The 17,306-nt window shown below is 41.9% G+C and overlaps 1 protein-coding gene and 1 pseudogene across 2 annotated transcripts in view; both read left to right on the top strand.

The window, feature by feature from the left end:
* The first annotated feature begins 3,588 nt into the window (after positions 1-3,588).
* Positions 3,589-5,304, top strand: LOC105994844 (annotated as a pseudogene).
* An 11,600-nt stretch (positions 5,305-16,904) lies between these two features.
* Positions 16,905-17,306, top strand: part of Pdcd6ip (programmed cell death 6 interacting protein) — a 59,121-nt gene continuing 58,719 nt past the window's right edge. The window contains exon 1 of one of the 2 annotated variants that reach the window (XM_013028487.1): positions 16,905-17,274. In XM_013028487.1, coding sequence (XP_012883941.1) covers positions 17,066-17,274 — 209 coding nt within the window. In that variant the 5' untranslated portion in view covers positions 16,905-17,065. The remainder of the gene's footprint in view (positions 17,275-17,306) is intronic. The other variant, XM_013028488.1, reaches the window with a different exon arrangement.

Genomic DNA, 17,306 nt, shown 5'->3' on the forward strand with positions numbered 1-17,306 from the left:
GCTGTGGCTCAAGTGGTAGAGTGCTAGCCTTGAGCTGAAGAGCTGAGGGACAGCGCCCAGGCCCAGAGTTCAGGCCCCACGACCGGACCCCCCCCCAAAAAAAAGTATTAGTCACTTTTATTATGATTCCTGTACATGATCCTTTTCTTTGTCGCTGGATACTCAGAACATGGTCTGTTTATCTGTTTTAATATTTCAAAATGTGCTGCTGTAGAAGAGTAGAAAATTCAGTTTTGGAAGCCTAGTGCTTTAAATTTTTATAAATGGAAGAGCAAACAGCAAATTGTGGGAAATATTTGCAACATGAAAAATACCTTTTTATTTTTATGCCTGTCTTGGGACTTGAATTCATGGCCTGGATACTGCCTCTGAGCTTCTTTTGCTCAAAGCTGGGACTTTCTCAGTTGAGCCATAGCTCCATTGCAGCCTTTTAAAAACAGTTTATTGGAGATAAGACTCTCACAGATGTTCCTGCCTGGGCTAGCTTTGAACAGTCATCCTCAGATCTCAGCCTCCTGAACAGCTTGGATTACAGGAGTGATTTTTGCCTAGCAAAAAAATACTATTCTTAAAATAAAAAACACCTTAGGAAACAAGATGAATAAATGAATTGTCAGAAATATTTAAAATATCAATTTACAAAAGAATACAGAAAATGACAAACACCTGAAAAAGTCCATAGTTAGAGCTGTGTACGGTGGTGCGCACCTATAATCCCAGTTATTCAGGAAGCATAAGTAGGATTATCTGGGGCAAACTTACCTGAGCTTATCTTTAAAATTTAAAAAAATGCAGAAAGGGCTGGGGACCTGGCTTAAGTGATAGGGCACTTGCTTAGCAAGCACAAATCCCCTAGTTGAAACCAAAGTACCACTAAGAAATAAAGTAAACACAATGTAAATATTTTTAAAATGGGAAAATAGTTAAAAGCATTCCTCTAGTAAATGGATGTCTTGGTAGTATTAAAGAAAAACTAAGTACATCAGCCTAGTAGCTACTAAACTCAGAGCACCTCCATAAGCAAACTGAAATGGATAGATAGGCTTTTCTTGTAGTGGATTTACACAATTCCTTAAAAGAAAATTTGTTTTTGGTAGTGCTGGGGGTTGGATATGTTAGGTAAGCACCGTACAACTCAAGTCACACTTCCCAGCCCTTTGATTGCACTGTATTTTGGGGATAAAGTCTTGTTCTTTGCCTGTGCTGGACTCAAACTCATAACCTCTTGTCTCTACCTCCTGAGAAGGTGAAATTACAGGTGGGAACCATTTTCCTGGCCTCTTAATTATGGCTCTAAGTAATAGACAAACCAACCAGCCTCAGACAATCAGCTAACTGTTAGATTACCAGGGAGCTGTTGTTAGATTATACATAAATAGGGCAGAACCATAGCTGTAGCTAAGATACCAAAGATACCAATCTAAATTCAACCTATTGAAGCTCACTGAACACACGGCCAGAGTGAAACCTATTAACTTATTTGGTTCTTGTTTCCCAATTCATGAATCATTCTTTTAGTCAAATAAACTTAATTTCATGTAAGGTATTTGTGTATTTGTGTGTGTGATCATTCTGGGTCTTGAACTTGGGGCTTAGGAGCTATCCCTGAGCTTTTTAGTTCAAGGTGAGTGGCTAGTGTTCTACCATTTAAGCCACATCTCCACTTATTGTTATTGTTATTGTTGTTGTTGTTAATTGGAGATAAGAGTCTCATGGACTTTCCTTCCCAGGCTAGCTTCAAAGCACTATCCTAAGATCTCAGCCTCCTGAATAGGATTACAGATGTGAGCCAACCAGTGCCCAGCTATGACTTTTTTTGGTTATTGTTTTTAAGACACGGTTTAGCTATGTAGATCAGGCTGGCATTAAGCTTAGGATCCTACTGCCTCTGACTCTTCAGTGCAGGGATAATAGGTGTGCCTCATGAGGCCTAAGTCCTTTTAGCAGCAACATATACTTTTAAAATCTGGGGCTGGAGTTGTGACTCAATTGGCAGGGCATTTTTCAAAACTCAGTATTACAAAAAATTGTGTTTGACTTCACTAGGAAGAGGGATTAAATGACAAAAATTAAGAAAAAATAAATCCTTTCATCAATAATTGACTTTTTTCTTTTTTTTCCCTCCTTTGGTACTAGAGTTTGAACTCAGAGCTTTGCACTAGCTAAGGAAATTCTTTAACACCTGAACCATATCTCCAAACCAGTAGTAAAACTGGTTTTCTTGTTCACCACACAATCTTTGCTCCTTCCTTTTATTTCCTTTTGTGCTTGTACTAGGGTTTGAACTTAGGCCTTGCATTCTTACTCAGTTTTCTTGCTCATGGTTGGCACTCTACTATTACTTGAGTCAGACATAGTGCTCTACTTTTTGAGTCTGGCACTAGAGATAAATCAGAGATGAATTCTTGAACACTTTTCTGCTCTGGCCACCTTTAAACCATCTTTTAGGTGTCAGCCTCCTTGTGAGCTAGGATTACAAGGCATAAGCCACTAGCTCCTAGGTGATTTTAGAAATAAACTATTTCTACTTCCAGGCACTGAAGAGATACTTTTTCTTTTGTGGTGGCACTGGGGTTTGAACTCAGATTGCTAGACAGGTGTTATATCATGTGAGCTATTAACTCCAGCCCTTCTTGCGGTAGTTATTTTTGAGATAGCATTTTACTTTTGCTTGGCCCCGTTTGGAGAGTCTCCACTAGATAATGCTTCCTCATGTAGCTAGGATGACAGATGCATATAACACCCAGCTTCTTCTGTTGAAATGGGGTCTTGTGACCATTTTTGTTCAGCCTAGAACTGCAACCTTCCAATCACTGCCTCTGAAGTAGGTAGAATCACAGGTGCAAACCTCCAGCATCTGGGTCAAAGAGCTACATTTAGTAATAACAGCAAAAGCAGCTTATATTGAGTACTTGACAACATTAGGCAATGTGTCCAATATTTTTTTTATTATTACTATATTTTGGTTGGTTGTAGTGCTTGAGCTCAGGGTCTGAGTGCTGTCCTTGAGCTTTTGAGCTCAAGGCTAGGGCTCTATCACTTTAAAGTCACAGCACCACTTCCATTTTTCTGGTGGTTAATGGGAGATAAGAGTCTCAAGGACTTTCCTGCCTAGTCTGGCTTTGAACCGTGATCCTCAGATCTCAGCCTCCTGAGTAGCTAGGATTACAGGTGTAAGCCCTCAGTGCCGGCAGTACTTACATATTTTATTGTCATAGTAACCCTTTGTGGTAGGTATTCTTTTCAGATGTGAAGAGTGAGGCTTAGAGATATTAAGTGAATTGTTAGTCACACATACAATCCACACTTCTGTTTCTGAAAAATAGGAATTCAGTTTTTGAATTCTAGTACTGAGATACTAGAGTTCTTATCCATTGGACAAGTGCCTCAAAGATGCAGAGACAGTGTGTGATAAAAATCCCCCCACCTTTTTTTTTTAATAATAGCTATTCAGCTTCGTGCTTCTGGTCACGTGCCCTCCGAGAGCTCGCAGCCAGCGATGGAGGCGAGACCCCCCCAGGAACAGAGGCAGTGGTGATGGCCGCAGCCACTGGGGTTCAGCCTCTTCTCAACTGCGCCTCTAAGGAGCAGAGTGGAGCTCCATCCTATGCACCTCAGTTTCTTACTCCCTGCCAGAGACTCTAGTTTCCACCTGCCATCATGGCAACTTCCACTGAATATTTGTTGGTTGTAAAAAAGGTGCGTCAAAAGAAGAAGGATGGAGTGTTATACCTCATGGAGGAAAGAATTGCTTGGGCACCTGAAGGCAAAGATAGTTTTACCATCAGCCATAGGTATGCAGATATTAACTGTCAGAAGATCAGTCCAGAAGGCAAAGCTAAAATTCAACTTCAACTGGTTCTGCATTCAGGAGACACCATTGACTTCCATTTTTCCAATGAAAGCACAGCAGTGAAAGAGCGAGATGCAGTAAAGGAACTTCTTCAGCAGCTACTGCCCAAATTCAAGAGGAAAGCAAGTAAGAAACTGGAAGAAAAAACCAGAATGCTCCAAGAAGACCCTGCTTTGTTTCAGCTGTACAAAGACCTTGTTGTAAGTCAAGTGATCAGTGCTGAGGAATTCTGGGCCAATCATTTGGGTGTAGATGCAACAGATAGTTCTTCCACATCCCATCACAAGCAGGATGTTGGCGTTTCTGCAGCATTTCTGGCTGATGTCCAGCCCCAAACAGATGACTGTAATAGGTTAAGATTTAATTTAACATCTGATAACATTGAATCCATATTTAAGACCTACCCAGCAGTAAAGAAGAAATATGTAGAAAATGTTCCCCACCACATATCAGAAAAGGAATTTTGGGCACGTTTTTTCCAGTCTCATTATTTTCATAGGGACCAGCTAATTGCAGGTTCAAAGGGTCTCTTTGCAGAATGTGCCAACATAGATGAAGAGGAGTTAAAAACAGCGATTTCATTAGGAGTGAAAAACCCACTACTTGATTTGACAGCTTTGGAAGACAAGCCACTAGATGAGGGCTATGGGATTTCCTCAGTGCCATCTACTTCCAATTCTACATCCATAATGGAGACGAATAATGCTGCAATCATAAAGAGATTTAACCATCACAGTGCCATGGTTCTGGCAGCTGGTCTCAGGAAACCACAAGCACAAAATGAAGAAAATGCTGAATCCAGCTGCACGGACGGAAATTCTGGAGATGCTGAATGCTTTCAGCCAGCAGTCACCAGGGCAAAGTTGCAAGAGTCCATTGAATATGAAGACTTGGAAAAAAGCAATTCCATTCAAACAATTGCACTAAACCTCAAGAAGTCTGATGGGTATTATCCTGGTCCAATTCCAAACCAGTCACTACAGTATGCAACAAGTCAGGAAATTATTGATTCTTTTCAAGGTATTCGACAAGAAATGGAAGCTTATACACCCAAATTGACTCAGGCCCTCTCAAGTAGTGCTGCTATCAGTGCCATCACAGCACTGTCACCTGGAGGAGCACTTATGCAGGGAGGGACACAGCAAGCCATAAACCATATGTTGCCCGATGATATTAAGTCTGAATTGAAACATTTGTATGCGGCTGTTGGAGAACTTCTCCAGCATTTCTGGTCCTGCTTTCCTGTCAATACACCAGCCCTCGAAGAAAAGGTAATGAAAATGAAAAGTAATTTGGAACGGTTCCAAGTTATAAAGCTCAACCCATTTAAAGAGAAAATTGAGAGACAGCTTTTAAGCCCCAATTTGGTAAGTCACATAGAAGAAATGCTCCAGACAGCCTACAACAAGCTTCACTCATGGCAGTCGCAGCGCCGGATGAAGAAGACCTGAGGTGTTCATGTTTGAATGAGATGGAGACCTGCAGTGACTCTGGAGACCTGGCCTGACAAGTGGATACCCACGAAAGAGAACTATCTGCAGCATGCCAACTCCCACAGCATATGCTATTGGACTTGCATGTTGAAGTGAAGGAAGGGACCTTGACTCAACTAAATGCTGGAGGGGGGAGGGGAAGGTAAATTAATGCAGAACCAAATGAGCTAAGTTGCAAATATAGTTTAATATGTGTGTGCATACAGATGTATTTAAAGACTGTTTACTGAAGTTACTCAGGAACTACTTTTGATATTAAGCTGCTTTGAGAAATGTTTTAAAAAAACTTAAAGGGTATATTGATAAAAATCTGAGGGTTTTTTTTTTTCATTTTTGTAAGCTTTTTTCTACCCTGTGCTATAAACTTAAGTATTTCTCCATCTTCCACTTGGACCCTCAAGTTTTACTGAATTCTAGTTGTAGCTTATATCAGCAAGTTAAAGAGAGTACATGAAAACAAAGCAGAGTGAAACTGTTGTTCAACCATCAAGAAACAGTTGTAGTCAGAAGATATCATTAGTCCTGTGTTTCCTAAGGAAATAAGAATAAATATTGCACTGAATGGGTTTGGAATCCCTAAGTTAAGGGGGATCATGTTTACAAAAAGTCATGTGTGGGCTTTTAATGCAGGATTTTGTCAGAAGACAATGGTGCTGTGTGTTTATATGCAAATGTATATTGCTAAGATTTTAAGATGGCATGTGCTTTGTTTGAGACAAAGTTGCATTTTTAAGAGTTTAAATATCTTATGAGAAATACAAAAATCTTATTTTTACCTCTAGACGAAATAAAGGATGTTTCTCATGTGAAAAAAGCTATGTAGTGCTGGAGGTTAATTTTTAATTAATTAGCAGAGAAACTATCATTTACAATTGTCAGCTATATCTATCAGTGAAGATCCTCTACTAGTTCTTAGCTATGAAAGATGCACTTGTGGGTTCTTGTAGTTGGGGGAGGGATAATATGGCTGGACATTTTGGGAGTTGACAGTACAGCTCTTTTCATTATGTCCTTTGGTATAAACATCTGAAGGTTGCTGAAGGAAAAAAAAATTCCCACAGACTGAGGAACCTTCTGGAAAAGTTACTGAGATGTGATGACTTGGGGGTGAAGATGTTAATGTTATTACAGCATCTGGGAGAGAAGTTGGCTTGACCTGAGAGGGTAGTGAGATAACAGAGCTAATACAAGAGAAATGTCACCATGATAGGAAATGAAAGCTTGGTCTGCTTTCCTGGGTTTAACATTGCTGGAGAGTTTTTGGCTAGCTCCTACAAATTTAAACTCTTTGTGTTAGCAACCTATAGAAACAACACTTAAGAGCACCTGAGTTTCACAAGCTCCATCTTGTGAAAGGTCTTGAGATAGCAGCGGATCTGTATTTCAACAGTGACCCCTTGTGGGATAGATGGAGTAAAGACTGGAGTTTGTGTGAACTACAGCAGCTTTTTAGCTTTGGACTGGGTGTTCCTGAACCTAACACACAAGAACACAGACTTAGAGTATACATGATACATTGTGTTCATCCTTTTAATTTCAATGTTAAAAACAGTGAAATGGGTCGGCTGCCAGTGGCTCATGTCTGTAATCCTACATATTCGGGAGGCTACGATCTGAGGATCCTGATTTGAAGCCAGGCTGGGCAGGAAAATCTGAGACTATCTCCAATTAGCACCAAAACAGCTGGAATTTGAGGTGTGGCTCAAAAAAGCAAAGCTCTGGGACAATGCCCAGGTCCTGAGTTCACAATTCCCTCCCCTACAAATAAGAACCCCAATCAAAGGGCAAAATGGTAATAAAAACATGACAAAATATTTTTAAAATGTACTAGCTGGCACTGGTGGCTCACATCTGTAATCCTAGCTACTCAGGAGGCTGAGTTTGAAGCTAACCTGGGCAGAAAAATGAGACTCTCATCTCCAGTTAACCAACAAAATGCTAGATTGGAAGCTTGATTCAAGTGGTAGAGTGCCAGCTGTAAGCAAGAAAGCCCAGTAAGAGTGTGAGGTGCTGAGTTTTAGTACTGGTACAAAAATAAATAGTACTTTACATGTCAAGGAGGGGGAAAAAGATGAGAAATCCAATGGAAAAATGGCTCAAGAATTGCAAATGTAAAAAAATATCAGTAGTGTTTCCAGATAGTGTTAAATGTCCTCTGGAATTAACCGCTTGGGAAGCACTAGGCTAGACTAATACTCTGGGAGAGGATGTGTTGGATGAGGGGAGAAGAGGTCCTTCACCCCAACTTTGGGTGAGGGGCACTTTTGACTATTCAAAAAGTATACAATAAATGAAGAAATGTCTATGGGCTGTAGGGTGGTATGTTTGTTCTGTGATTGTTGAATCACTACATCCCAAGGACAAATATTTCCAGAATATGGCCTAATCACAGGTCGGAAGACCTCTATTTTCTCATCTGCCTAATAATTTATCTGGCTCCTCCCCACAAGTACAGTGCCAGGGATGGAAATCAGTGATCCAATCATGCTAGGAAAGTGCTCTACCACTGACCTACATCCCCGGCCCCCACATCTGTTTCAAAAAGTTAACACTACACACTGTTATTCAGAGCAGACTTGATCCACATCTCTTGTTTCCAAGTGTATCTTCTTTAGGTCACCCAGAACAGCTTTCTTTTTTAAATTTCTCCAGAGTTGGCCAGAGATTTAATGTTATTTGGAAACTCAAGCCTGTAGGTTTTGTTTTTTAAATGGGGAGGTACTGAGGCTTGAACTCAGGGCTTTGAGCTTGCTAGTTAGATGGCTTTACTGCTTGAGCATCATAGAGTGTACTTAAACTTTGATGGTCTAGTTTGCATCTGGGCATACATGGTACAGCCTACTGCTCTTACACTTCAGAACTGTCAGCATGCTACTGTACTGAAAACTGTAGATGAGGGTGCAATACAGTGACATTCATGTATCTCAAAGTATCCCCAAGTAGAAAAGGTTTAGTAAAAGTATGTAAAAGAGATGATACACACGTATAGGATTGGACGTTGCTCTCAGGAGTACTACATGGTGTGTGAAGTGGGGGAAGGAACAGTAAGACCTTACTCATAGGTAGGTGCTATGTAAACAAAATACCCTTAGGCTACCCTAAATTTATAAAAATAGTTTTTCTTTTTTTTAAAATTTTTATTTTTTGTGAACATATTGTACAGAGGGGTTACAATTACATGGGCAAGATAATGAGTACATTTCTTATCAAGCATTGCAGCCTCCTCCTTTGTTTACCCTTCACATCCCTTCCCAGCCTCCCCCCCGCCTCCCAAAAATAGTTTTCCTTCAATCATGAATTCATCTTAGCTTACTATATATATTACTTTATATAATTTTACTAATTTTTTTCCATATAAGGCCTCCAATTTGTCATCCTGACTGAGTTTCCAAAGTGCTGAGGTTACAGGTGTGTAGCAGCATGCCTGGCGTGAGTCAAACACGTTGTAGAGCTGTACAGAAATGTTTCCTTTTCTTTATAGCATTCTTCAGGCTCTCTTCTGTTTAAAAATGTTCAGTTTTTGCTTTTTAAACTTTGTGTTAACTAGGACCCAAGCACATGCATTAGCCCAGGCTGACATGGAGTCAGGACTATCAACACCATTGTCTTCCATGTCCACATTTTGTTCCACTGGACGATCTTCCAGGGGAACAACACGAATGGAACTGTCGCCTCCAAGAACAACAGTGCCTCTTCTGGAACAGCTCCTGCAGGACTTGCCTGAGGCTATTTTACACCTCACTTCCAGTTTTGTTGTTATAAGCAGAATACCTTAAAATAATGATATGAAGTATAATACAGGAATATAGCTCCTCCTTTTCCTTCTTTCCTTTCCTTCCTCACATCATTCCTGGCTGTGTGTGCATGCATGTGTGCCAGTCCTGGTGAGGGTTTGGGCACTGCTCCTGAATGTTTGTGCTCCAGGCTAGCACTCTACCACTTGAGGCACAGCTTCACTTTAGTGTTTAATTGGAGATAACAGTCTCACACCTTAGGCTGGCTTTGAACCTCAATTCTCAGATCTCAGCTTCTTGAGTAGGATTATAGGTGTGAGCTACCAGCACCTGGCTCTACTTGTTTCTTGTACTATATTTTTATGGTCAACAGCAGAGTTTTTTGTTTTCTTTTGGTGGTACTGGGTTTTGATTTCAGAGCTGTATGCTATGGCTCTAGCCTTTTTTGCTTTATTTATTTTTTTGGTCCAGTTGTGGGGCCTGAGCACTGTCCCTCAGCCCTTCAGCTCAAGGCTAGTGCTCTACCACTTGAGCCACAGCGCCACTTCCGGCTTTTTTTTTCTTTTTGCTTATGTGGTGCTGAGGAATTGAACCCAGGGCCTCAGGCATGCAAGGCAAGCGCTCTACCACTGAGCCAACTTCCCAGCCCGGCTTTGGTTATTTTTGAGATATGATCTTGCTTTTTGCTGGAGCCAGCCTGGATAGCCATCTTCCTATTTATGCTTCCCTTAGTAGCTGGGATGACAGGAACACACCATCTCGTCTAGCTTTGAGATGGTATCTCATGATTTTTTGGGTCAGGGGCTAGGAACTGACCTGGAACTGCAATCCTATGGATGAGACCCCCCCCCACATAAGTAAGATAACAGGTGTGTACCACCGTGCTCAGCTATGATTGAGATGAATCATAAGAACTTTTTGCTTTGGCAATCCTCCTCATCTTTGTCTTCCCAGTGTCTAGGTTTACAGGCATTTGCTCCTGGAGCCTGACTATGTAGGTTCCTTTTATTCTAGCATCCTCCTAAATGTGCTATGACAGGTTATATTGCTAAGTGACTGGAAATTTTAAGCTCCATTATCATCTCATGGGAACATGGCTTATGTAGTTATACACTGATGGAAACATTGTGTAGCATGTAAATTTACCTTATGAATCCATACATGTGGCTGGACTCACTAACCTCTCAACATGCTTCTGTTGGTGGGCTAGGAAAGGGACCAGGCCATGTGCCTCTTGCAGTCCAGCAGGCTTAAAGGCCACAAGGCTCCAACCGCAGCAAAGAAGACCAAAGTGAAAACTGAAATGTTGGCTTGCATCATGACTGCTGATGCCTACCAACATCTAAGCGGTGGACAAGTAAATTCCATGTCCTTATTCCTTTTGTCAGTTCTGGGGCCTAGGTACTGTCCCAGAGCCTTTTTGTGCTCAGGGCCAGTGCTCTACCACTTGAGTCACAGTGCCACTTCTGGATTTTTCTGTGACTAATTGGAGATAATAGTCTTACAAACTTTCCTGCCTGGGCTGGCTTCAAACTGTGATCCTCAGATCTCAGCCTCCTGAGTAGCTAGGATTTCAGGCAGGAGCTACAGTGCCTGGCATTATTTATTTATTTGCCTTCCCCAGTACTGTTTTGAACTTAGGGCCTTGAGCTCCTGCTTTGACTTTTTTGCTCATGGCTGGTGCTTTTGTTCGTTAAATGGAGTCTCAGGCTTTTCTGCTAAGGTTGGCTTTGAACTGCAGTCCTCCAGGTCTATGTAACCAGGATTACAGGGAGAAGCCACAGGTGCCTGCCTAGATTCCATTACTACATGGGAGAACCTGCAATGTCACTTTGACAAGTCATGCTTGAAGGGAGAGAAATAGAGGCCAATTTTATCATAATATTTGGAAACTCAAGTGGGTTTTATATGAAGAGACAATAAACTAATAACTATTTACTTAGCATCTTGCTACTAAATCAGAAGAGTTAATAATATGTCTCGGAAAAAGACTAAAGAAACATTGTTATAGAAGTCAGGGTGCAAGAGAATGCTCCTCTTTCAACTTTAACTGCTTAAAATAGTGGATTTTAGTGGAAATAAGAGGTTGAAATGTATGCTAATGTCACGATGCTCACAAGGTAACTTGTAATTCCCCAGAATTGCTTTTTGCTTTATAAAGCAGTTTTTTTATGAAAGCTTAAATGCATTCCTAGAAATTGTCTTCTCAGGCAAAATGACTCTGATCTAAAAGCCAAAGGCCAAAGGACTGTAGTTAAACAAGTGTGAATGGCAGAACTGGAAACTGATGGAGATTTAATCAACAATGTGTAGGATAAGCTTACATAGGAAATATTTCTGAATAAAATGTTAAGTAGTTTTCCTTTCCTTTAATAATTTTGTTGCCATAAGGTTTCTACACCTATATTTGAAAAGCATGCAGTTCTTTCTTCTGCTTCTTCTTTTCTTTCTCCTTTCATCAGTTGTGGGGCTTGAACTCAGGGCCTGGGCACTGTCCCTGAGCTCTCTTGCTCAAGGCTAGTGCTCTACAAGTTTGATCCATGGCTCCACTTCTGGTTTTCTGGAGATTAAAGTTTCATAGACTTTCCTGCCCGGGCTGGCTTTAAATTGTGATCCTTAGATCTTAGCCTCCTGAGTAGCTAGGATTACAAGTGTGAGCTTCCAATGCCCAGATAATTTTTTTTTAAAGTTAAATATAAAAATAAATCAAGGAGACAAATAGATGCTGGTTACATCTTGCGGAAAAAACCTGTATTAGTGCCCTTTCCCATTCCTACAGAACATGTCCTCCCTAGGTAATGTGGGGGAGCAGCCTTGTTTTAATTCCTATTCCTTGCCCCATTCTCCCATTCCCACATATTCCCTGAGTGTAGAGTATGGAACAGGACACCACTTTTGCCTTCTCACTTCTCACTTCCTCCTTTTTTTTTTGGTGCCAGTCCTGGGGCTTGCACTCAGGCTCTGAGTACTGCCCTTGAGTTTTTAGGCTCAAGGCTAGTGTGATACTATTTGAGCTACAGTTTCACTTGCAGCATTTTGGTGGTTAATTGGAGTCTCTGGTCTTTTCTGCCTTGGCTGGTTTCAAACAGCAATCCTCAGATCTTGTCCTCCTAAGTAGCTAGAATTACAGTTGTGAGCCACCAGAGCTCAGGTATGTAGTTCATTTGCAGCATATGGTCCAGCGAGTACCACTGCTGCATTAGTTCACCCTTTGTCCCTCCGTTTCTGTGGCCCCTTGGCCTCCCAAAGACAGATAAGTGAACAAACAAGACAGAAAGAAAACAGAATCAGGGAAAAGCCTCATTTCCATTGCCTCCAGTTCATTGGGCCTTTGTGATCCTCCCCTAAGAGTAACCTTCTTTGGTCTCACTGTGTGTGAATGCCTAGAGCCCAGTAAAACTTATCATGTTGTCTTGATGAAGTTTTAATCTAACGTCTGCATATGAGAGAAAATGTGCTATTTCTGAGTTTAGCTTACCTTACTTAACATGATTTGTTCTAGGTCCATTTCCCTGCAAATGACATATTATTCTAATGGCTGTGTGAAATTCCATTGTGTATATGTACCATAGGTTTTGGGATCCATTCATCTATTGTAGGGCATCTGGACTTTTTTTTTTTTTTTTTGTCAGTCGTGGGGCTTGAACTCTGGGCCTGGGTGCTGTTCCTCAGCTCTTCAGCTCAAGGTGAGCACTCTACCACTTGAGTCACAGCGCCACTTCCAGTTTTGTGGTGGTTTATTGGAGATAAGAGTTTCACAGACTTTCCTGCCCAGGCTGGTTTTGAACCTCCATCCTCAGATCTCAGGCTTCTGAGTAGCTAGGATTACACGCATGAGCCACTGGCACCTGGCTGGACTGTTTTTATAACTTAGCTATTGTGAATAGTGCAGCAATGGTCATGGGTGTGCAAGTGTCTTTACGGTATCCTGGTTTGTGGTTTTCTGGGTAGATGCGCAGGATGACTTTGACTTTTGACTGCAGTAAAAACCATACTTCAAATGGTGATCTTTTCCTGGACTATTGATATTCCATTTGATACTTCAGTCATGTAGAATACTGATAGTGGGCCAGTCATGAGGGTAAACCAATGATACTTCATAGAGTATTATTGCTAAGCTATAGTATTCAGTTGACTAAGTGTATTAAATGCATTTTGACTTATGATATTTTCACACAGGGCTTATCAGGACATAATACCATGTAAATTAAAAAGTACCCATATATACAAAATAAACGCATTTTTTTGGTGATGGGGATTGAACCCATTGCTTCCCACATGCTAGGCAAGCACTTTACGTCTTGAGCCATGCCCTTTCACCATTATTTTTGTTTTTTGTTTTTAATAAGTTTTTAATTGTGAAAATACTGTACAGAGGGGTTACAGTTATATGAGCAAGGTAATGAGTACATTTCTTATCAAGCATTGTTCCTCCTCCTTTGTTGTAATTTTGTTTTGAAGACAGAGTCCTGCTAATGCTTGAGCTCCACCTTTTTTAAATTTTTTTCTTTTGTGTTGGTTGTGAGGCTTGAACTCAGGGCCTGGGTGCTGTCACTGAGCTTTTTTGCTCAAGGCTAGTGCTTTACCACTTTGAACCACAGTGACACTTGTGGTTTTCTGGTGGTTAATTGGAAATAGTTTCATGGACTTTCCTGCCTGGGCTGGCTTTGAGCTATGATCCTTCCTCAAATCTCAGCCTCCTGAGTAGCTAGGATTATAGATGTGAGCCACCAGCACCTGGCGTGAGTTCCAACTCTTGATTTTGCTGCCTTTATCTCCCCAGTAGCTGGGATTACAGATGTATGCAACCCTATCCAGGCACAAAATATGCACAGGGTATGAGAAAGTCAGATAAAAATTACAAAACATTTGCAAGTTAGGGTATTATATAGGAAGTAATGGCCTGGTGTGGAGGGTTCTACTTTAGATAGTACAATGGGGAGAACAGTATTTCAACGATGGAAGCATTCTAGGTCATATGAGGCAAAGATCATCTTGGTGAACTTAAAAAAAAAGAGTAAGACCAATGTAAGTCAGCAATAACAATTGAGGTGCAAGTGGCAAAACAGGAACTTGGAAGTGATAGAGGTCATACAATAGAAAGCATCTGAATTTTGTTCTAGGTTACAGCAGCTAGAACCACCTTAATCTTCAGATCACCTTAATCTTCCTGTGATCAGTGCCACATCTATCTTCATTTCCTTTCCCCTTCTATCTATCTCAACAAATAATGTTAACATTTCTCTGAGGGCTTATCACTTTTTCTTGAATACTCACTGCTCTGATTACCCTTTGCTTTCCCCCTTGCTCTTTTGGTTAGATGCATCTACTCTGAATCTTCATTCTCTCCCAATCAGTATGATCAACCAATCTACATGATACTCTAGCCTCTTCCATCTTAAAGAAAAAACACTTAATCTAGCTAGAAATGTTCATACATGCTTGTAATCCCAGAAACAAAGAGACACAGGCAAGAAAACCTTGAGTTCATGAACAGCCTGGACTACAAAATGAGAAACCCTGCATCATAATTCAAATCCCTTCCTTGGGAGGTAGAGATTGAGATCATGGTATGAAATAGCCCCTCAAAAACACTGGCAAAATCCCCACCCATCTCAACTACCAAAGCTTGGTGTGGTGATATGCTCCTGTTATCCCAGCTACATGGCAGGCATAAATAGGAGGATCCTAATCCAAGGCAGCTGGGCAAAAAACTAAAGAAATAAGTATAACAGACTGGGCATGTAGCCCAAGTGGTAGAGTGCCTCTCTAACAAGCACAATGCCCCAAGTTCAAACTAGTACTTCCAAAAAACAACTAGCCCCTCTCCCCCCCCCCCAAAAAAAAAACCCTACTTAATTTGATTTGCTAATAGCTTTTGGCCTATTCTGAGGTATTCCTTTATAGTCCTATGGGATCAAAAACAATGAATATGCAACTGTTGACTCTCAAACATGATTTCTTTGTGGAGCTCCTATCATACATACCTAATTGTCCATACAGTGACTCTAATGCGTGGATATAAGCCAACCTACTAATTATCAGTAGTAGGTTATTGACTGGTTTTCTTTATATTAGTACATAGGCTTACCAATCAGATGTTCAGGTGTTATCTTCCATCATTTCCCCCTTACCCAGTTCATTAGTGCAGCCTTCAATTCTAAATTGAAAATACCACTTTTGCTCACCCTTATGTGAACTTTCAGCATTTCCTGCCAGGATTTCTGAGTTGGTCTCATGATTTCCCTCCCTGTGTCCAGCCTTTATGCTTTGTTCACTCATCAGGCAGGGTGATTATGAACTGAGAATAGTTTAAAGACATTTTCATAAGCCATGGTAAAATAAACTTTTATTATAATGACAGAGGTACATATGGTTTAGTAGAAAAATTTATGCAATACAAAAAGGAAAAAAAACACACAATTTCTATTTCCAAACATTAGAAGACCTTAGGGTACAACTCTTTCATGGTACTTAAGATACCGGATTTTTTTTTTTTTTTTGTCGGTGGTGGGGCTTGAACTCTGGGCTTGGGTGCTATCCCTGTGCTCTTCAGCTTAAGGCGAGCACTCTACCTCTTGAGCCACAGCATCACTTCCCTGAATATTTTTTTAAACCAATATAAGATATTCTAATGTTGTCACATGTTCTTTTTCAATGAATGATCCTTACATTTCTATGGCCACCAATCTCATCTGATATTTGGTCTCTCTACATTCAAATTTCCCAGTTACCCTATAAAAAATTGTATGAGTAATCTTTTCAGTCCAGTATCCAATTAAGACTGTACTATCTTTAAGTTCATCATAAAGTAGCTTTATTTCTTCCTTGTAGTTTCTTTGGCTACTTCCTGTGGTACCATTTAGGTCATTTATCTGCTATATATTATGTATGTAATATATAAAAGCTTGATCAATTCAGTTAAATATTTTTGCCAGGAATGTTTCACAATATGGTATATTTCATACTAATCTACAGGGTTAATCCAAAGGGTGGCCCTTTAAGAACGTAAATTGCCTAAGTGTTATTTCTATCTCCCTTCCCCCTTAGAGAAAACAAAATGAGATTCTGAAGGATCTGATGCGTGCTTGCTCTTCTAACTTTATTCTCTACTTGATCTTAGTCAAAGGACTGGGAGGTGATTCCTTCTATTCTTGCTCCCTTTACCTGTCCTCCTTTGTCTCTGAGAAAGCATCTCTATGCAGCCCATCGGCCTCCCAACTCTGCATCCTCCTGCTTCAGCCTCCAGAGTGCTAGGATTACAGCTGTGTTCCGCCACGTACACAGCTTGGTTTTTCGGTTCTGTTAAAGAACCTAAAGTGCTGTTGGTCTTGGGGGTTCTCCACTCTTTCCTCCCTCCTAATGCCAAGCATCTTCTCAGACATCAAGTGTTATAAAAGCTGGCTTCCTAGGAGAAAGCCTCTGTTTAAATTAGGTTCTAACATCCAAGCCCCCGGTTTCTTTCCCCGGCGGAGAGTGTGGTGGCTTACCTGCATTTGGTCCTTACCTGCCGTGAACTGCGCAAAGGTAAGGGCTTTGCCTACTGAGTTCACAGTGCGCTCACAGCTTGTGCCCAGAGGCGGAGTAACGCTCCTAGGTCACAGTACCCCTGGGTCCACAAGGTCCCGGGCAGGTCAGCCGTAACACCCTCGGCCGAGCAGTAAAGCTCCGTCGGTCACCGCAGCGGCGAGAAGCCCGCAGAGGCGGCGAAGGCCGGGAACCCACTGCGCAGGTGAGCTGGCGTCGCCGGGACAACATCACCTGACCACCCGACGCACGCTCCTCCCCGCCGCGCTTCCTCACTGCGCCTGCGCCACTGCCGCAGCTCCCGGAAGTAGCCGGACCGTAGCGCTAGGCGGTTTGCACGTCCGTCCGTCGGCCCGTCGGTCCGCTCGTCCGCCGCGGGGGCTTCACCCACCGGAGCGTTTGGGCCCTGTCACTGCTCCGGCGTCTTTGCGGCCCGTACGGCCGGCCGGCGCTTCATCATGGCGACGTTCATTTCGGTGCAGCTGAAAAAGACGTCGGAGGTGGACCTGGCCAAGCCGCTGGTGAAGTTCATCCAGCAGACGTACCCGAGCGGCGGGGAGGAGCAGGCCCAGTACTGCCGCGCGGCCGAGGAGCTCAGCAAGCTGCGGCGCGCCGCGCTCGGCCGCCCGCTCGACAAGCACGAGGGCGCGCTCGAGATGCTGCTGAGGTGGGCGCGGGCCGGGCCCGGGTGAATGGGGG

Source organism: Dipodomys ordii, unplaced genomic scaffold (genome assembly GCF_000151885.1).
Source record: "Dipodomys ordii isolate 6190 unplaced genomic scaffold, Dord_2.0 Scaffold110, whole genome shotgun sequence".
Classification (NCBI taxonomy): domain Eukaryota; kingdom Metazoa; phylum Chordata; class Mammalia; order Rodentia; family Heteromyidae; genus Dipodomys; species Dipodomys ordii.